The 23,168-nt window shown below is 38.5% G+C and overlaps 1 protein-coding gene across 1 annotated transcript in view; it reads left to right on the top strand.

Annotated features, from left to right (window-relative positions):
- LOC117811836 (sodium/calcium exchanger 1-like) overlaps positions 1 to 23,168 on the top strand; it is a 355,950-nt gene that overhangs the window by 306,889 nt on the left and 25,893 nt on the right. Inside the window, exon 9 of the mRNA XM_034682311.1 lies at positions 12,964 to 13,073. Within this exon, the coding sequence (XP_034538202.1) occupies positions 12,964 to 13,073 (110 nt within the window). The remainder of the gene's footprint in view (positions 1 to 12,963; positions 13,074 to 23,168) is intronic.

The following is a 23,168-nucleotide window of genomic DNA, read 5'->3' as shown; positions in this document are numbered from 1 at the left end:
AGTTCCTCACCATCAGTTTTAATCTCATCCTGCAGTTGAGACCTCATAAATGACCTGGAAATGATGGAGTGCCTCAGCACCATCTGATTAGCATTCAAAACTTGTCTCGCTCCTCTGCTGCATCTCCCTCTCTCCCATACACACATACACACATACGCACATGCATACACTCTCTCTCCTGGACCCTCATTATGAGGCTGTTGGCTCCAGCATAAAGAGCTTGATGTATGCTCTTTATTTAAAGATCACTTTGTTCTGCAGCCTCACCATGTGTCACTCCTTCTTTTCTTCTTCACCTAGCACTAACTTTCTTTTTTGTGCTAATTGCATCTACAAGTGAGTGTGTTAGTGCACAAGTATGTGTGTGTTTGTGTTTTTGTGCTCTTCTAAAGTTCTGAGCTCAGCCATTTGTCACTTGATCCTGCTAAGAATAACTAATATCCCTATTAATTAGGCTCTTTTTTTCTGTCTCTCTCTCTGTCTGTCTCTGTCTCCTTCTGTCTCTGTCTTTGTCGGCCTCTGTCTCTGTCTCTGTCTTTCTCTTTATAATGCAATTTAATGCAACAAAAAATATGGAGGAAGAAATAGTGTCAGGGACAAAAGTTTGCAAAGAAGGATCTGTCACACAAGCGTTTAAAATGGAAAACTGTGCAACAAAATCAATTTTTATCAAAAGAGCTATTCCAGTCAGCTGATGTGAAGAGAATATCCACCAATCCAGCATGTGGATTACTATTTTTGTGGTCTTTGACGCACTCATTTAGTTTTTGGCCTGCAGCATGCTTTCTTGACAGTAGTGTCTTTAAGAGGAACAGAAAGCCACCGTGGGTGACTTGGGTTAAAGCCATTTAGCACCATGAGCTTTGATGATTTATTCTTAAAATGTGTCTGAACAGTTACAAAAGAGCCAAGGGACTATATACCTCCAGTGCTTAAGCTAGTGAATAGACTGTAATCATCTGCAAATAGCAAGTTAGCTTGTGATTGAAAATCAGTCTAGATATAGCCAGCGTCAGGTCATAATTGGGGCAAGGGGGGGTCATTTCCCTTGGTCTGCAATGCTGTGAAACCACAGATTTTTAAACTCCGAGGCTAATGCTAACAAGTTGTCATGTCCTATCTTGAGTCATTTGTGTCAATTGACTAAGCATTGTACACTAATAAGTTACAGATTAGAATCTGATTATCAACTATACCTTTTAAATTATTAGACAAACAATCACACTCAACAGTAATAAGTGTATTTTTTGCTCCCAAGCTGATTTATGTCTTCATTTTTTAAGCCTATAGGCAAGACAGTTTAAAACATAGAAATAAGCTGAAGCAGAAAGTTTTACCTGGAGGGAGCTTAGAAGCAACCACCAGTGTTGTGTTGTGTTGTGTTGTGTTGTGTTGTGTTGTGTTGTGAGCACAGATGTAGTTATTTAAGCTTGAAGTGGCATATCTCTTCATTCAGTTTAAAATATCACTTGGTTAATTGGAGCTACTCTTTAGTTCTGACGCGTGTCCACCGTCATTCATAAAAAAAATCAATTTACTCACAGGTCCACAGTTCAATATCAATTTATTCCATGAGAGTTTCTTAATTTCTTCCACAAATAACAACTCAAACACAGGCTCAAAATAGGTCACGGTCAAAAAACATTAATCGTGACGATCCAACTAACCCAAACAAAAGAATGTTTACACACACCTGTGCCTCCTGCCTTATATAATTGATGGCCCCGCCCATAACCAAAATTCAGCAGGTAAATTCCCAACTTAAGTTAATATGGCTTCTACAAAGCTATACTGCATATATAGCCCCAAGCTCATGCTTGCCTAACAACCAGTGTTCTCTGTGGAGGATGGCTCAGTTCTGTGCATCTTTATGCTTTCATTTCAGTTCATTTACTATATTTTTTATGAAGGCTTGATCTATTATTCACTTTAACACTTTAATAACAAGTCCAATGGGGTGTTTTACTTCAAGACCAAAACACTCCCACACACCCACTTTCTCTGTTTCACATACCTCCCCACACACATACACAAAAATACACAATGTCTTCCAAGGGTGTTAAGCTACCTAAAAAGGATATTACCTCAATGCGTCAATCAGTTCTTGGAAAGTTACATGTTCATACCTAACAGGAACTCAGAACCATGCAACTTCATACAAACTTGTGTTTTTTAAACAGATTTACAACCCCTTGAAGAAGTTTCCTATGCAAAGATGTGTGTGTGTGTGTGTGTGTGTGTGTGTGTGTGTGTGTGTGTGTGACTGTGTGACTGTGTGTGCGTGAGGGAGTCCCCCGGATTTTCCAAACGCCTTATTAGGTTAACAAGATAGGAAGATGTAGATAGGAATGAAGGGAGGATGAGATAGATGGGCATACTGTAGAGAGAGTGAGGGATGGGGGAGGAGAGGGAAACTCCCTGTGATGGGAGAAAATAGTTTAGAAGACACAGAGGAGGGTCTGACACACACATGCACAAAAACACACACACATAGTCACTCACAGGCACAGGCACTTGAACACAAACACACACCAGTTTGACAAAGATGGAAAACTGGCTGCTGTTTATGGCTTCCCCAACTGTTTTGCATGCTGCTATCCAATAAAAATGACCATTACCATAAACATTAGTATTACAGCTTTGTGCAGTAGCACACAGATGAAGTGGCTCTAAGCTGAGAAAGCAAGCAAAATGGCCATCACTTGAATTCAAAACCACTTGGCTGTATTCAGAAAACAACAAGAAGAAGAATCTTGCAGGAAACAGAAAATATGTTATTTCGATAAACTTTTTCTAGTAAGAGAAAGTTGTGTTGTGCCTTGAAACAGTCCTCTTCTGAAGCTCCCAGTCAAATATTGATTTTCCTCCCCTCAGTTTGAGACGTTTACCATATTTTTCATTCTTCAGTTACCTCGACTGCAGTTTTACGATTGATTTTCCTTCCTCTTGCAGCCATCAGTTTTGTTCCATTAAAAATAAACTTGGAGAGCAGCTTGTTGGGAGGTGATCAATAACAGTCAGAATTTTATTCACCTTTTTTGTTATCTCTGTTTTTCTGTTCTTGTGACAAGGTAATGAAGTTGTGAACAAACTTCTTTTGATGGAGCGCTCAAGGAAACCCAGGTATCTCTGTTTCTGAGAAATAGCTGGGATTTTGATCCAAGGAAATAACAAAACCATAATGTTGTACAAGGTATTTTTGACCATGCCCATTCAGATCTAAGATGGGGTGTTCTTCAGATAATTTACTTAAGAAAAGTGCTAATTTATGAATATTGTTTTTAAAATGTTGTTTTATTTAAATAGATAATGCAACTGTTGTGTCAGTTTTCATTGTTCTACTACTAAAAGGGGTGCAGTGGGTAGCGCTGTTGCCTCACAGCTAGAAGTTTCTTGGTTTGAATCCCCTGCCGGGCGGGTGCCTTTCTGTGTGTAGTTTGCATGTTCTCCCCGTGCATGTGTGGGTTCTCTCCGGCTTCCTCCCACAATCCAAAAGCATGCTCACCAGGTTGATTGATCACTCTAAAATTGCCCGAAGGTGTGAGTGTCAGCATGGTTGTCTGTCTCTCTGTGTTAGCCCTGTGATAGGCTGGCGACCTGTCCAGGGTGTACCCTGCCTTCCGCCTGAAGCCAGCTGGGATAGGCTCCAGCCCCCCGTGACCCCTAACGGGATAAGCGGTCAAGATAATGCATGGATACTACTAAAAGGCAACAAGTGTTTGCGGGTTTTAGTGATTGTTTATAATTTTGAATGCTCTCTTTTACAAGGTCAGTAAGCCATAATAGCAAAATACACATTTGCCTGTGTTTAAAGATATCACAGATTTATATAATGGAGACAGAGGCACACTCAGGGGAAAAAAGGAGGTCTGATGTTCCATTTTGGACTACCCACAGCTCTGTGTGGCAGCAGGTGTGTGTGTGTGTAACCTTTATTGTGTTTCTATTAGCCTCCATAAAGTCAGGATTATGTGTATTAGGGAGCTGACTGGAGCTTATTAGAAGAGGCCTGGCTGAGCACTGTCGGCCAAGTGTTGTGGTTTCCCACTGTGGCCAACATCATTATCAGCTTTGTCTTATAAAACCACTGCATGTAAACGGCACACACCCACACATACACAAAGACACACAGTTACTGCAGGGCTCTCTGTGTTAAGCAGTGTCACACAGAAGCATTTGCACACTGTTGTTAAAAAAATTGCTCAGATTTAAAGTGCAAGCGCCCACTTGCAGATACATACTTAATGTTCTCTGTATGTAGAACAGTGTCCCTTTATGTATACACAAACATGCAACAAGAGAGGCTCCCATGCTGACACTATTATCCTTCATCATTCAAACACACCAGATACATATGTGCACACACACACACACACTGATTTTGTTTAGTCTGAGACCAAAGTCCACCCACCAGCAGTCTGTTCCATACAAAAAACACAGTGCACTGTCTTAGAAGCCAGTTCTACACACACACACACACACACACACACACACACACACACACACACACACACAAAAACAAACACACACACTTTCTCCCACTTTTCAGCACTACAAATTTTTAGAAGTTAAACAAAAGATATCTGCAGACACATTTATGATATTAATCATACATTTGCTCACAAACGTTCAACACACATCTCTGTTCCATCACTGTCATTTAAGTTGGATCTCCTTGTCCACTCGGCTTCTTCTTCCACCATCCATATTCACATACACATGCACATACACATACCCACTAATACACACACATACACACAGCAACCAGCTGAGAGGCCGCATTTTTTTTCCTCAAAACTAAAATAAAGCAGTCATTCCCAAACTCGAATTTTCCGATCCAAATACGTCGCTAAGGCAGGTTGCTGAGGAGGAGGAGGGGAGGGGAGCCACTGCTGCCTTTACAACTTCCTGTGTGTTTATGTTTGTGTGTGTGAGTGTGTGTGTGTGTGTGTGTGTGTGTGAGGCAGGGGAAGTGCTTTCTTAGTGTTAAATATGTGCCGTGCAACAGAGAGGCCCTTTGGGGACCACACACCAGTGACTGTGTTTCTAAGTCAGATACTAGATACAGCTGGTGAATAAATCTAGACAGAACAATCAGAGAGCTGCAGAGGCAGAAAACACTGTCATGTCATTTCAGAACATCGCACACTGTTACGGAAAACAAAGTAACAGATCAAACGACCTGTCAGCGCTTATCTTCATTAAGTTGCTCATTTGAAACAGCAACGATACAAAGCCATGTACTCATAGTATTGTAAAATCATACACAACTGTTCTGTTTTTCTGGGGAACAATAAATATATGTTTGCTTTTTACATGAAAAAGACATAAAAAAACAATACTTTAATCACAATTAATCACTGAATTCAGCAGTTAATCTTTATTTATCTATTTTTTGAACACGTTTAAAATTCCATTATTTTGCATTTCAAAACAGGTTTTAAATCCAGCAACCTGAAGCAATTCTTACCATTGTCTTGATTTGGGAACCTTATGGCTGTATCGAAGTCTTCCACATTGTCAGCTGATCTGCAGTCAAGTGACACCCATTTAGCGATCGCTGTTAACTCCTTCAATGTAGTTCCATCCACAGGTCAGTGACGATTCGCACTCCCCAAAATAGTGCTCAGCTTTTGTAATACGGTTACTCGCTGACATCATTCTGGTTAGCTTCACCTGTATGCTTAGCTCGTAGATGGTAGCTTAAACTTGAAGTACTTTGGTAACATTTTAATTCTGTTTGACACAAAGTGCGTATTACTTTTGACTAATCGATTGAGCTATGTGTGAGTTTTTGAAAAAGAAATGCGTCATTCAAAATCAAGTGATGTCATACATTTTTATCATGGCAGCAGCAGGAAGCAAGAAGACACTGCAGCAGCTTAACCAAGGTGTGCCAAAAGGGACAGAATACCAAGTGATTTAAAAAAGAGCATGAGTATGAGACTTTAGCTAGATAGTGGTTAAAGACTAAGATTGTTTTTGTGTGCCATATTTGGTACAAGTTGCCTCAATCTTGCCTAAGACTCCTACACATTGACACTAATCGAGTATTTTAGAGTCAGACCTTTTTTTGTTGGTCTTTATTTAATCTAAATATCAAGGTTGAAATAAAGGGATATAAATTGATAGATTTGTATAGGTTAAGGGATTGAGTCAGTGTCTTAAAATATTTCCTGTACACTAAATAATGATATCTGGTCATATTGATTTCTTGATTAATAAAAATCTTTATATAAGAATCAAACTTTACCATATGATTTCATTTTATCATTAATCATACTGTAAAAGAAGGATGTTTTTGGTAACTTTGAGTCAAATGCATTGGATTTTACTGCTTCAGAAAATAGCTCAGATAGTTGCAGATTGTATGTCTGAAAGCATCCTGGCTAATATTCATGATCTAAATTGTAGGGGTGTCGGAGCCAAAACCCTGCAAAATCATTTATTCTGGAGGAGCTGACTCTGGAAAATCATTGCAACAGAAAGGCTGATACCACATTTGAAAAGGAAAAGAGAAAAAGGAAAAATAAAAGTCTCCGACATGAACAGACAGTGAAACTGACTTTTGGCACATTTTTCTCACCTCCTGGCAATAATGTCTGTTTGGAGTTTATGAACGTATCCATTTCTTCAACATGACTCAGCCAAAAATATTCTAATGGTTGTGTGTTCCATTATCTTTTTCTGGCTTATTTTAGGGATGTTTTTTCTCTCTTTAGTTGTTGTGCAATTCTTTGATACTCTGACAGAGGCCAAGTGTTCAAAGTGTTGCTGGAATCTTGTTTTTGAAAGCAAAGGAAAGAAAAAAAAGGATGAAACCGAGGGGGGAATCGAGGAGATGGAGCATGATGGGGAAGCCACAGCTGCTGAGATGTTCACTTGTTTTTTAAGCTTTTTTTGTAAAATCAGATGTAGGACATCGCTGTGGAAACACAGATGTACATACACTGTGGTCCCTTGAGTAATATGTGTGTGGTTGTATGTGTTTGCACGCACAATTTTTTGAATCCTTGCAGCTGAAAAATTCCTTTGGTGTGTTCATGTGTGGGTGTGAAAGCATGCAAGTGTGACACATGTGTGAATGCTGTCATCCAGGTGTGATACCACCTCTGTCTGTGAGAGTGTGTCTAAGATGGTTTTGCTATCCTTGTGGGGACCCATTGCCTTATCAAGTATTTAGAGTGAGAACATCTTTTTTTAATTGGGGACATTTGGGAGGTCAGATTTTGTTTTTGTTTTGGTTGGTTTTGGGATAAATGTTGGTTGAGGATTTAATTTCAGATAAAATTAAGGACACAAGGGATTTTCAAGTCCCCCCCTTACACACACACACACACACAGACACACACACCACACACACATAGTACCCTCATTTTCCAGGTACAGCTCACATAAAATTAGAATGTCATGATTTTCTAGTAAGTCACTATTCAAACAGAATAAATACCCTATAACCTTTTTCCCTTTTTTGAGTGCCACGTCAAAAGCTGGTGTTGTTACACTGTGTTTTCTGATCTTGATAGTACTGTGCTTGATTGACTCACTCAATCTAAACCCCATAGAGAAACTGAAGTATTTGTCAAAAGCAATATGAGGAACACCGACTCCGAAATATAGACAAGCTGAAGGCTGCTATTAAAGAAACCTGGGATTCAATAACACCTCAGCAGTGTCACACCTGATTGCTTCAATCAACCACGCTGCATTGATGCAGTATTTTGTGGTAAAGGAGCTCCAACCAAGTAGTAAACTTATAAATGAATACTTCCTTTTTAGAGGCTGGACATTTCTGTATAGTAAATTCCTTTTTTTTTGGATTGATCATAGGAAACATTCTTATCATTTGAGATACTGGATTTCTGAATTTTATGAGCTATGAGCCATAAACATCAAAATTCAAACAAAAAAGCCTAAAAACATGTTGCTCTACATGTAGTGACTGTATGAAACTTTACCTTTTTTTATTTAATCATGAAAAAAAGTTTTTCATAATATTCTTATTTTTTAGGCTGCACCTGAATGTACCATATGTTAACATGTGATTGAATACACACAAAGAGGCTCCCCTTAATATAGACAATGTAGTCTGCTGTGTAATACTGTCTCTCTCAAACACATAACTACACACACACACACACATACATATACACTGAGACATACGAACCAGCATAATGTGTGATTATTAAGTGACCTCTCTCTCTCAAACACACACCCTTGTCAACACACACATAGATACACACTGAACATTGGTCTGGAAACAATCTTCTCCACCCCTGTTGGTTACCCAAACATTACGTTGCCATGGGAACAGAGGCAGTGTTCTGTACTGCCAGCATGGTTGTCATGCTTTGGGAAGTACAGGTTCATGTTTTGTGTGTAGGTTTGTATGTGTGTGTGTGTGTGTGAGTGGGTGGGTGTTCAAGTATTTAGTCCAGTTAATTGTGGGATTATTATATTGCAATAGTGTTCATCAGCTTGTGTGATTGTGCAAATATGTGCAAAATGTGAGTGAAGATGTCAGTTTGAGTGCACTTTTTTGGGTCTTTCCACTGAGTTGGTCATCTGTGAGGTTTTCCGGCTTCAATAAAATTCATCATTAGCAGACAGTGAGAGTCATTTCAGTTTACTCTGATTTCATGTCTGGTTGCCATCTTGGCAAAAGTTTTACACAGACACGGATGAATGAGGTTGATTTTTAAGTCTGAGACATGCTGCTCAGAAGAAAAGAAGCTGGAAGTTATGGGTGAAATATCGCTTTTCATATTTACTACTTGATAACATAGGAAAAGTAGACAGCTTATATGCCAGAGATAGATTTCCAAGTCATAAAAATGTTCTGTGTTCTTCCAGTCCTTTAGTCAATGTATTATTTGAAATATGGGAAGCAGTGATTATATCCCCATTGGGAATGCAACCATTACTATTCCATGAGCCTTACAGTTCATGTAGCTAGGTGCCTTGCTCAAGGGCTCCACCTTGAGGCAGGGCAGGGATGTACCATCTTCTTCCTCCAGCTGATGTGTGAGTGTTCACTGTGAGCCTATTGGTCATGAGCTCCTCCAGACCAGAAGGTGAAAACTGCTCTCCATCTGCTGTTATAGGACAGTGATAAATGGACTAATCACTCCAATGTAATGAGATAACCCTCTGGCATTTGTATGTGTGAGTGTGTGTATGTATGTATGTGTTTGTATGATACTTTGATGGTTTACCCCCCACTGTGTTTGTATAATGCAGCTGATGGATTAACCTGAGATGTTCCTGCATATAATGAGATGATTAGTCGGCTGCTTTATGTCTTCTGTCATCTATGAGGCATGCTGCAGATCTCAGTGCTGTCAGTGGAGGGAGGTACTAAAGTGGATTTACACATGTATTTTTTAGAGGTACATGCTCTTTACATTGGATTTTGCTCCATGTGGTACTTTATACTTGTTTTCCACTTGATTTCAGAGAAGGCATTATACGCAACAAGTGTAGCTTGTTAGCTTAAGCATTCAACATAAGCTATCCTTTTTGTCATGTTTTTGCATTAAATATCAGCGTTAATGTGGTCAAACTGACATATTTTCAAAAATAAGTTTATAACCATTAACTAACACAATTGATACATAAAAAAACCATCTAAATAGTCAGTAAATAAACTTGAATGGCCTTTCCAGGTCATGTGTTTAAAACATTGTGCTTTTGCAGCTGCAGATGATGTGCTCTGGAATCATCTGTGGAGTGTGGCTGTTTGGCATGATGGATGGAAATGAGATTCATCTCTTAACTTTGATGACCCAAAAATACAAACTAAAAAGATTGTGCACAAGTCTCAAATTTTGAGTCCAAGTCAAGTTTGAAGAGCCCAAATCTTCAAGATGAAATTCAAGTCTTTAAGCAATTGTACCATGCTTATGAGACAGCCAGGGATTTGCGTTAAATTGGGAAGGAAGGCGTACTTTATGTCAGTTCAACATCTGTGCACTAGACTCGCTGTGCTCGGTAATATAGTCTGTTACAGCTAATCAGCATTAACAGATACAGTGCCAAATTCTTCAGGTAACTTGTTTTTAAAATAACTGCACCATGCTAATGAAACATACAGTTGTTTAGAAAGATGTACCTTACTTCAATAGAACACGAGCGGTATAGTTTGACTCTTATCTCTGCCCACTGAGCTGAATGAATGTGCTAAGTAGGCTAGCATGCTACAGCTAAGGGGCAAAAACAGATACAGTGCCCAGATTTGTGGGGGAAAACTCAAGATTTAAAATGTCTGTACCATGCTATTGAGTAGTAGAAATGTGAGCATAAGGAAGATGTAGAAAATCTGGGGGCCTTCATACTTCTGAAGTGACTGCGCAGTTACAAAAGCATAGATTTAAACATAGTGCCTGCTAACACGATATTAGCTGACGATAGAAACAGGTTACAGGCCTGTGATCACAGATAATGCCTTATATAAGCGTGTGCGTGTGTGTGTGTGTGTGTGTGTATATTCCTGTTTCCCATACTAAAGGCAAGATTATAAGTATTCTCTCAGATGTCTTTGTTATTGCCTGCAGTGGATTTGGATCAGAAAAGAGGGTTTGTTCCAGACTGAAAACACAGATAAACACACACATTCACACATAAGCATACGCCCACAAGCACTCACTCACACACATAACAGTATACGCACACATGGAGACACACAGTGCGTCTCGCTCCACAGCCCTGTGACCTCAGATATTAGCCTCCCCGCCAAATATGACCAAGGCCAAGTGCCACAGTAAATAAACACAGTCACTCATACACACACACACACACACAGATACACACAGAGACTCACACTAGCCTTACTGCAGCATTTGGCTGGTCAATAACAGCAGCTGCACTCTGTGGATTAAGCATTGGGGAAAACTCAGCTGCAGAAAGTGAAATCATTGGTTTGTCTTTGTCCATCGACAGAATAATGTTACACCTAACAGGGCTGGTTTATTGTTGCTCTGGTAGTCACATACTGAATCAGTATCAGAAGCCTTTTTTGTCATTGTAGCTACAACGAAATTAATATATACACTCAAATCAAATAATGCACTCACTACACACATTCAATACAGACAGGACATTCCATAAAACCATTTAAAAAGTAAAGTGTTGCAGTGCAATAAATAAATATAAAAAGTGTCTATGTGCAGCAAAGTTTGCAGTGTATACTAGCAGCGATTGTTTTTTGTTTATTGAGTGTGCTGATGGTTGTAGGAAAGAAACTGTCTCTGTGTCTGGTGGTTCAGGATTTGGCAGTTCTGAGTTGTCTGCCAGATGGTAACAGTTCAAAGAAGGGGTGACCAGGGTTTAGAAAGAGAAAGATAGAAAATCTACAAATATATATTAAACATGGTTATTTTGCTTGTGGCATATTGGTATTTTCATTGCGATCTGTACTGATTTCTGGCCAATTGTGTTGCTTTATATCACACACAAGAGCTGGTTAGACTGGAATCTTTGCAGTGTGTTGTAAAAGGTGTTAATTGAAGGTGTTGAAGGTGCAAATTGCAGCAGCAGCAGCAGACATACTGTATCTTTTTGTTTAAAACAACCCCTCCTTCTTCTTCTTTATAATTTCCCTGCTCTTTTCATTGTATCTGTTCTTGCATGATCTCTGTTCTTTGACTTTTCTATGTGCTGATTTGTTCAACTATAAAGACAACAGGATGAGTCAGTTTACTTTGAATTCTGCCAAAATTGTGAAAAGAACCTCTCTTCATCTAATATCACTATTCTGAATTGAGACCTTTTACTGAGGGTGTTGGATTGGCTGAATTGAAGGTGAGGGTAGTTGGTTTCCTAGGCATCTTTTGCTCATTGATAATAACAAAAACTACTCCTATAGTTGCAACCACATGACATCTATTTTTTCAAGAAGTCTAGCTACGGTAGAAAGCAGTGCATACTTAAACCCTAAAATTTCTGATGTGCTGTAAAATCCAAAAGATTGCTTAATTACACAAACCAAATCAATTATCGAGATGCACAATTTTCCCCCTGCCAAAATGATGTTGAAGTTTTCTAAACTCGCAACTCTTAACAGAGTTTTTTTTGCAAGTTATCCAAGTTGGAGTTTGTTTTTCTTGAAAAATGACTGATATCACTCTGGAGCTGGAGATTGAATTGAACCTTGGTCATGACTCATGATGACCACAAGCTGGCAGATTAAGAAGTTTATCCGATCAATCTTGTCAAACCGATTTCAGCCAATCCAATAACATCAAATATTAATCCGACATCAGATGTCCTTATGACATGACTTAGAAATAAAGGTTAAAGAGCAATAAAATCAGCTTCTTACTTGAGTGTATCATTTTTCAGATGTCACTGGAGGTATTGAAATGTGCCCAAAGTGCTTGTGGGAAACACAAATGCTGCTCTTTTCCTGTTTCCTCTTGGTTTTCCTGTTTCCAGCCTGTCTTTTCCTCACTTTTCTTCTTCTCTCCTCCCTTTTTTTCCTTCTTCCTTGTCCTTCCCCTCCTTTTCCTCCTCCTCAGTAAAACCATCAAGGTGAAAATAATTGACGATGAGGAGTACGAGAAGAACAAAACCTTCTACATAGAGATCGGAGAGCCTCGCCTGCTGGAGAACAATGACACCAATGGTCCGAAAGGGGGTGAGCCTGGTGACACCTTGAACTTTGACCCCTTGAGTGTCCACCATATCACCGAGGCTGCATGTTCTTAATACATGGAGGAAAATTTGATCTTAATGCTCTTTCTTTCTCGCTACTCTTCCTCCTGATGTATCAGAGAACATGCAGCAGGCTGTGTCATCTCACCACATCCACCACTCCACCTTTTGAATGTGTATGTGTGTGTGTGTGTGTGTGTGTGTGTGTGTGTTTATGATTTATGATTTATGTATCTTGCCATGATGTATGTTAACCGTGCATGCATTCACCACCTCGCTCTATGTGTGTGTGTACGTGTGTGCCCCATACAGGAAGACCTTTACACTTAGGATCTTAGACCGGGAGGAGTACAATAAGCAGTCCTCCTTCTACATTCTGCTTGATACCCCCCAATGGAGACGCAGCACGAAGGAATGGACAGGTGTGACAGCCAATCAGCACTGAGATACACCTTATTTGGTTTTAGAGAATCCTGAATCAACAGGCCAAAAAATAAATCCACTTTTGGGCACATTGGTACAAGAAGAAAATAACTCACACCTAGTCAGTTTGTAGAGATTTGCTAATGCAGCAGCTGTGTTCTTTAATTATCTGAAATTAGCAAAAAGAATAACCAGTATGGCTGCACACACAACTGTGAGCCAGTTCCATACTAAATACTTAGTGTTTCAGAGTATATAACCCCACATTGCAAATTGCACATACAGTCCACCACAACCCTGAATGAGATAAGTAGTATAGATAATGGATAGATGTATAGATGCATTGCACAATGAAAGGGAACATCCGCCAAAAAGAAAAACACGATGGTGGTGAAAATGAAAAAGATTAGGACAAAACATTTTTTTTTTTTATGAATCATTTTACCCTTATATAGTTTGGATTATTTATTAATGCTATTAAGATTGGTACAGTAGTTTGTGTACATTAGGTCTTAAGTACATTTGGACATAGTTTAGAGCACAGAAATCAAAGCTATGAATGCTATAAATATAAAAAACATATACCTAGCTTGACTGAACAAAATATGTTTTTGAATCACCAGATTATAATCACATTGATATTAAAAATTCTTCCAGAAGGAAAAAAAGTCTGTTCAGTTTTTGCAGATCAGATGCAAGCCTGATTTAGACGATTTGTAATGCAAGTCCCATCGGATATTTACAGATGTATTTTCAGACACCTGAGTTCCTGAGTTAAACCAGGGCAGCTATGATCACTCTCTGGTTCGCATGCTTCACCATCTCATTGGGGAAAAGCCCCAGTACATGACATTCTCTCTTTAATGCTAATTAGAATACTACTGAAACCTACACATACTCAGTAGTGGACAGTGTATTAGAAACTTGAAACAGAAGGACTTTTTTAAAGTCTTATAGCTGATTGAACTTCATGACATATGAGTCATATTTATTTCATTCAAAGCCTTATATGATAACCCAGACAAGAACCACTTTGAAGTCAACAAGAAAAACAAAGCACTTTACACCTGGCAACACTGCAAAAAATAAAATCACAGCGTATATTTCAAGTGACAAAATACAGTGCTGCTCTCTAATCTCTCATGTTTTATCAGGCCTGTTGGTTTGGGATTCAGGTTGAACACACACAGGAGCAATTCTGCTGCTCCTTTTTCGTTCCTCTTTATTTTTCCTTGCTTTTCTTCTCCTGTTCCTCCGCTGAGATCTGAGATCAGAATACTCAGTGGGAATCACACCTGTCCTCTCCTTTCTTACGATTTCCTTTTCCTCTGCACTGTTGATTTATTTCCCTCTCATCCAGCTATTCATGCCACGAGCTTTGTTCTCTACTGGTGTTTGTCCTGGCTCTTTTGTGTTATCTCTGTAAGGGTTCCCATACAGCTGCATTAATGATTACTAACACACACAAAAAGGTATGTAGATATGTAAGAAGAAGTATGACTATGATGAAAGCATCCCATCAAAGAATGTCAGAGTTTAACTTAATTTGGGGTCCATGAATCAGTAGGCACATATTAATAATCACCACAGCACAGAAATAAAACAAAGTGTCGAAGCAGACTTTAAGGGAAAATGTACAAAATATTTCACCATTATAAAAACTGCTGCTTTTAACAAGGGTGCTAGTGGTATCATCAGTTGTATCTCAGTTTTGAAAGAAACAAACCTCATTTGAAGCACCTTTTGATAATCTGAAAATGCTTAAAGCTGACAGCAGGTTTGTCCTCATCTTATGAAATACTGCAGTTATGGTGACATGATTGTCATGGAACCGGTATTGTTTTAAAACAAATATCAGGGATAATTCTGCGGAGAGGATGATAGAGATTTTAAAAGATTCCTCTGAAACAATATAAAGAGATTAAGGAGAAAACATACATTTTTCTCTGCCAACTAAAGAAGCCTTTCTTCTGCAGTGAGACCACTTAACCTTTCTGTTGGTGTAGCATATGGTAGAGCAACATCATTATGTAACTCATCATTGTCACCTAAATTGTACAAAGTGATGAAATTAAGACAGTAATTAAGATGTTATTACAAGCAATCTCACTGATTTGTCTTCAAATCTGATCAGGGTCCTATTGTCTCCTTTCTTTTTATGCTGTCATATTATTTATCACAAAGACATGTTTGTGTCATTTTAGGGCTTTCACAATATCAGATTTTCACCTCATGATTATTTTGGTTAAAATAACACAATAGCAATATTATTGTGATATTTATTGAATATAACAACACGATCAGTTAAATTAGGGAAAGGCAAGACAAAGGTAGAGTGACACATGACTTCATATACCTTATGATTAAATACAACTGACCTGCCTACATATCATCATCCATTTCGAATGATGTTAAAGTTAAATCTGCGTTACCACCCCTGTGACAGAAACTTGATCAAACACAAATTCACCATCTTCTTTTGCATGTGATTCTACGTTATACTTTCAATGAAATCCAAAAACTCCCAAACTGGCAGGGAAACAATGCAGTAGTAGCCACACGCAGCCGTAAAGGCTATACTGCAAGACATTTCAAGCTGGTTTAACTTGGAAATGTAAGCTCCCCTGCTGCCTTGAAAATGTAAGTTCATTCAACTTCAAAACTAGCTTTGTCTTAAATCCGAAATTAGAGTTGAAAAAGTTGATTTAACCATAATGTACTAGTTACAATATTGTAGTTTAAGTTATGTATGTTAATTAACTTTTGGTATTTAATTGATTCAACTTAATATACTGCAAGTTAAAACAATGAATTATATAGTTTCATTGCAGTTATAAAGCTTGTCTTACCTAGTTGAACAAACACACATTTCTCTGTTGTTTCAATGTAAATTTGAAGTTTTTCTTAAGGTAAAATAACTTGACTAATTTGTTTTTACTCGTCTTTATAAGCTTGGAGAATTTCTGTTTCTAATTCTTTTTAACTTAGCTGCATCAGTTATTTTGACAAATGATTTTAAGTATGGATACCAGTAGGCTATGTTAAAATCCACAAACCACCAACATCGTGGTTTTCAAGCTAGCATTATTGACCGTGCAAACTAGCTAGTATCAGGTAAAACAGAGATAGATTCACAAAGAAAATAATATCGCGCACCCTTTTACGTTTTGTTTTTCATATGATACAAATGTTAATCCATCTTCTTCCGCGGAAGAAGATGGATGGATGGATGGATGGACAAATGTTAAAGGAACCAAACCAAAAAGGTTGTGGGCAGGATGGTGGACAAAGAAGAATTGGCTTAACTTAAAAGCCTCCAACCTTTCCATTCACTAAACTATCAACAGCACTACATGCATACTCCTACAGCTAAAGGAAAAGTGTAAAAGAACATAATAGAGAGGAAATAAATTAACCTTAATAAATAGATATAAACTTATATCAAAATCCCCTATTCCAGCTTCTCTTGTTCTTTTATTTTTTAAACTTAGAACTTGAAAAAGCTAGTTCATTGAACATCTAAATAGTCCAAACAATTAATTCTTGCAATTTTTACATTCCAAAACTCATATAGCCTAGTTCAAAGTCTAAAACTTCTTCAGGCTCTTTGAGTTAAAGAAAAAACGTTAATGGATATAACTAATTGGGGCTATAATGTTTTACAGTGTAGTTAGCTGGCTTGTTACTGAATCTTCTTCTGCTGCTTCTTCTTTGTCATCCCTCAATTTTATGTAAGATGGCAACCAGTGCAAAAAAAACCCACCACTGCCCATTACTATGACTCAATTAGTTGCACAGTATTACCATATATGCTTATTTTTAGCACAATATCAATACTTAATTTATTTTAAAAGACGGTTATCGTCAATAACGGCATATTAGGACAGCCCTACTTATAATAAGATTATCAGATACTCCTTAACCAAATATAAAGATGCACTTGTACCAATGAGGATTATCACTTTGAAAGCTGCTGTGTAGTGTTTTCACAAATTGATTAACAGATCAGCACTTAATCAAATAATTTTGAAAAACTGAGAAAGAAGCACTAGTTAGAAGCTTACTTCTAAGAGTTCGAAATGACCCACAGACCAAATGCATATCACTGTGATGTGTAAATCACAGTGTTTTGAGGCTGTTATCTGAAGGGGCTTTTAACTCACCTTAACTCAGCTGGATAGTTTCTTTAAAAGTTTCTGTCCCTCTCTCACACATACACACTCATACACAGACAGAGCAGAGCTATCAGTGTGTTAATGGCAGAGAGTGTTTACCAGGCATCAGCAGTGTTTATAGTGATGAGGGGATCAAAGACGAGGGCTGGATATCACATTATCACAGTCAGGAGATCAAACACACCTCCAGGGTACAAAGACTGACACACACATGCACTCACACACAGATTAAGGGATGCAGAGGGGTAGTGTGTGTAATGACTGTGCTTTATGGACTGTTGTGGTGATTCTCTCTGTGCTAAATTATCCTTGCAAAGATCTTTATGGCCTCAGTCTTTGACTGTGTGTCGATATAACTGGGCATTGTGCATGTGTGTGTACTCATATTTATTTTAATGTGCTGCTGGCTTATGTATACATGCGTCACTACTCACATGTGTGCATATGGTCAAGTTTATAGTGGAAAAACATGGCACTAAATTTTTTGCCTTAAGCAAAGCTTTGATAACTGATAACCAAAGTATTAAATAATTTGTTTTAGAAAGATACAGAATAATTTGAAAAAGAAAAAAAGAATATGGATGCAGATTCTCCTCCTATCTTGCCTTATAGATTTTCATTAGATTGTACAAATCAACACATTTATCATCAGCTTTTTAGTGTCTGCATTATTGTTTCATCTCATACTTTAAAAGTTCAGATATAAGTTAAAGCTCCTGTGAGTGACTTTTGGTTTGTAGCAAATTTGGTGCCCCCTGTGGCCAAAGTAGTATGTCTGATGTTTTTGTTGATTTGATCTTGTTCATGAGTAAGTTGTGTTTTTAACCAAAAATGAAAAAATATTTTGCTGTCTTTGAACGATCATATCTTTCACGCATGTAGAGCCTATACCTTGAAAAGTGCTAGTGGAAGCTGTTTAATCATCATGATTTTAATCACTTTGTCTGGCACCAACCCTGTGAGACAAAGCAGTTAACGTTTTCAGCTGTATAACAAAGTCTTGAGAAACTTCCCAGTGATGGTTCAAAAGTGTCAAAAATAACAGAAAGATTTCCAGTATCATCCTCACATTGAGTAGCTCAGGTTGATAATATAATACTGGTATCAGATCTGATTAGTATTGGTATTAGTATAGGTATCTGTATCTGTAATCGAGACTTAAAGCTGGGGTTGGTAGTCAGATTTAGATACACTTTTGTTATACTGGTTAAAATGATCTTTATGTCCCGATGGCAATCAATACATAATGTGTTCCTAAAAAGAGTGAAAAAAAGCTGCTATCTACAGCCGGAGTAAACCTGGGAAAACACCAACCAATCACCGTTTTTGGGTCCCAAAATTTTAAACCAATCAAATCCCATCCTGCCATTCTGCCCGCCTCCTTCGTGTACATTTCCCCAGCGTGCACTCCTCCGAGTCCCCGTCCCCTGCCTCTGCTTCGCTCGACCTCAGACCTGTCCCCTCTGACCCGATGAGGTACTTTGCTCAGGACTGTAGTCTGGATCAGAGTCTAAAAAGCTCTCCCCACGGGGGCTCTGACAAGAAAAATAATTAATGACATTTAATAAGTCCTACAGAAATGTGTATGTAATGTAGCGTCTGTCCGGACGCTGTAAGGATGACGAGCCGATTCGTGAACACGTTGAGTTTAAATAACCGGTCACTGTCGGCCGTGATCACGCCAACCTACAAAGCAACAATCAATGTTTGAATGAATGAAAAACTTCTCCTCATTTCTCTCCTCTCTCCCGCTCGCACACTCTACACCTCTCCTGATGCATTCACTAACCGTCAACACTGTAGGAATTAAGAACATCTACACTGAGCACGTTTAACAAACAGTAGAGCTGTTACAGTATTATATGTGTTATAGCTTTTCTCTTGATATCGTGTCACCGGTACAACTGGATAATGCTAGCATGACAGTTGTGAGTACTAACAGCAGCCATGTTTGTTTGTGTTTTTAACTTTCACTATGATAATGTTTTGGTGAGGACCGGTTTTGAATCAGTCACGATCATATGGTTGTGAATCAGCGGCGCTCGTGCATGTGAGCGGGGCCGTCGTTTTGGAGGAGCTCCGAGGGAGGAGGGGAGGGGTTAGACAGAGTCATGAGGAAATGCTACATTCAAATTCATGCTAGTTTTCGGAGACTACCAACCCCAGCTTTAAAATGTTGGATTGGTGCATCCCTAATCATAGCCTTCTGAAATATCCGACAGGAGCTTTAAGTTACAGTAAAAACTCAAGCATAGGACTACTGAGGTCATTCACTTATTTTTTTCCATTCCATTACTTATCAAAGCAAACCTATAAGCCACTATTTGTCTAAGTTCACACACAAAGTGGCAAAAGTGCTTGATTCTCATCATTATATAAATATACACTATGTATCACTAATTTATGATGTTTACATTTTATAGCAGAGACATCAGACTCAGTGAAAGCAGACTGTCACAGTAACAGTTACTGCTCTGTCTATGAACCATCTTTTTCTATACCTACATTTTTGTTTGTTTCCAAGGACTATGTAGATTACCTCTTCTCACTCAGAGAGAACTGCAGAGAGACTTCATCAGTGATTTCTTAATGCATTTCGACATAATCCCACACATTTCAAATAGGTTTTTAAACATCCTGCCCCAGAGACTGCAGCTAGGAACTGACCAAAAAGAGTTATGTTAACGCTCTAATGATGATTTATGTGTGAATTGTGCCCACAGATATAAATTCCAGAAAACAGCTTTACCGTTCAGAGAGTGAGAGAAAGAGAGAGACACAGAGAGATAGCGACAGAGAGAACAGTCAGCTTTTTGTTTCTGAATCCTGTAGGCCTTGTTTCATCTGCTTTCATCCATCTAACCAGTACTTCAAATATTAGCTAAGTGCCTCTGAGCCAGAGAAAGAGCCTGATCATATTTTAACTTTTTTTTATATGTGTGTGTTGTTGTTTCATTTCTTCATTTCACTGCAAGCAACAGAGGTTGACAGGAATAATGTACCGACCTAACAAGCCCAGATCTGACATTTGCTATTCTGATATGAGCAGTTTTGCACGCTGCACAGTTAGAATAAAGGAATGGGGAACTGTGTAGTTCAGTAGCTTCTCTTGCAGCTGCTTGACTTTACAGAGAACAGTATAGGTGTGAATGAGTACCTGGAAGTAGCACTGAATGGACAGTTTGGGGCTACTGCTCCTAATGTGGCAACACGCAACTTAAAATAGACGTGTCTTTAATCAGAGGGACATTTTACAGAGTTTAAAGCTGCTGTGAGGAACTTTTGATTTCTATCAATTTTGGCGCCCCATTATGGACAAAGTGATACCTCTTATCTCTTGTTCTGTACATGCGAAAGTAGTGTTTTCAACAAAAACCTCACCCTGCTGTCTTTTAACAGCCAGATGTATCACTCAATGTGATTATTTGCCATGAAAACAGCCGAAATAGGATGTTTCTAAAGTCAAATGTCAATCATGTGGTCTGACACCTACCCCCACTGAGTGGTATAAGGCATTAAAAATGACAACAGAGAAGGTATCAGTGTTGTTGTTTATGGTTTGTTTGCTTTTTGAAGGTCATAAAGAGGCATCAGTGTTTGTTTCAGTCTGTTTCTCAGCTGGTGAAAAACTCCTCATAGTGCCTTTAAAGTGAGACATTTTCAAGCAGACCAGGCTATTTCAAACATGAGGAACTATGTTAGGGTTTTCCATCTTTGTTTTATTCTGTTCATTTGTACATTTTATGACAGTGACAGTGAGCACCAGAGGGTTATCTTTTCAAGTGTAGTAAAAAACATCAACATGGACTCATTGATGAACTGACTTGGATTTAGAGCTCAAAGGTCGAAGTAGCACTAGATTTATATTTGTCCATATATTAACAACTTCATTTGTCATTCAACAAAACACTTAACACCTCAATACTAACTGCTTCAAGGTTAGGGGAAAAATGTGGTTGTGGTTTGTGTTCATTTTAGTACCATTACTTCGGCTGTAATCTGGAAAAGTTGTCGCTTCTCGGTCAGAGAGCATCATCATATTTATTTCCTTTGAATGTCTAACGATTCATTCCACTCCAATCTGCTTCCTTCAACATAATTGTGGATAAAATGTAGCCATAGAGCTGTTACAAGTTCTTATTTGTTAAGGGGAAGATAAAAGTGCTTGTGATCTACTTTTCCCATTAACCTATTTACTCCTCCTCTGTCTCTGGCCCAGTTTTTCCTCGTGTCCTAAAATGCCTTTCAACAAACCTGCAGAAAGCAGGTGTGAACTTGTGTCCAGCTTGTGCTTGTTCGTGCAGGTAGAGATGGATATGTCATGGTTGCAGGTTGAGACAGTGTTTTCTGGAGGTTAAAGCTGAAGTCTCTGGAGGCTGTAGAAGTTTGCGAATGACCCTGTGATATTGCAGGTTTTTGACTCGGTCCAGAGGAGCCTCAGGACAGCAGGAGGCAGAGGAGAGTTCACTGCATCCAGTGAACCTCCGTCAGTCATACGAGCAAGAGACAGTGCAGCGTGAGGAAGGGACAATGCTGAGAGGGAAACCAGCTGAAAACACACGTGCCCTGCAGAGGGTCAAGACCTCATGTCCTACTTCACACAAACACACACAGACCATTTACACAGAGTTTCAAACATGCAAGGACACACAAAATATGTACTTACAGAGATACAAAAATGGCATCATGTTAGAACACAGGTTTCGTCTTTATGGAGTCAAGTTGAGCTATGTTTGAACCTAGCAGGTGATAAATAGGAACATTCACCCTGAGCTGGAGGACAGGGTGACAATGTTGTTCAAGCTGAGACGATTTTTGTAGCTTTATTGTCATTACTGCTTGCCTATGTTGACTATATTTTGTTTTCCACCACTGTTTGTCACGGAGGAATCCTTATCCATTTGATAGTGACATTAACGTAGATTAACTCCTCCTCCTTATGCCGCTTTCTGTTTTCACACTTCATCATATCTACTTTAACTACAAACATTAAAGCTATACACAGATTTCTTTTTTAGTTTGTTTTACTTAAAAAAGTGAGGAATAACTAGCTTGTTAGTCAACAAAATATTTTGGCTTAATTCTTGAAGGACTCAAAAAAAATTCAATTAAAAGTGAAAACAAAATGTGATTCATTTTATTGCAGAGAACGATACTTGCATCCTGGTGCAACTATATGCTGCCAAATGGAGTGGTTTAAATACAAGTCCCAGCTCTGATGTAGCTAATCATGGTTTAGGATTTTGGGATGACATCAGGGGTAGCCAATCATATTTCCATTGGGGCCCATGCCAACCCTCTGTTTCCTAGGAGTCCCATCTCACCCAAACCAGAGTACTTCTAGATGTGTTAGGCTGTACATCTGACATGTCCTGAAATTAACTGGAAATCATCAGGGGTTTATATGTGACAAGGTCTATTTATGCACATGCAGTCTATGCATGTGTGAATATTGCATACATGATTTCATCTGACAGGAACAGCCTCTGCTTTTCCCTCATGTCCCCTCCTCTCATGTTCCCTCCTCCCTGCATGTATTTGGTTATGCAGTAGTAACATAGCTATGACTCCTGACTTTAATTCAGACTGTGCATGTGTCAAAACAACAGAAATTAAATGCAGACATAATACAACGTATCTTAATCTGGTGTTTGCTGTATGCGTGTTCACACCATATTAACTTGAATCATTAGAACATACATTATTATGGATTTCTGTTATGTACAGACTCATTAAACCCACTGCTATGATGTTTACACTAACAACAACATTATTGATATAATTTAATGAGTATCATTAAGGGTCATTAATTCATACAAATCACATATGTAAATGTGTGTGTGTATGTTTATCACAGTGTTGTGCAACTACAAGTAATTTCAATATGAGCAGTGACTGATCATTGGAAATTAATGTTAT

The sequence above is a fragment of the Notolabrus celidotus genome, chromosome 4, assembly GCF_009762535.1.
Source record: "Notolabrus celidotus isolate fNotCel1 chromosome 4, fNotCel1.pri, whole genome shotgun sequence".
NCBI lineage: Eukaryota > Metazoa > Chordata > Actinopteri > Labriformes > Labridae > Notolabrus > Notolabrus celidotus.
This window is presented reverse-complemented; position numbering and strand designations above follow the sequence as displayed.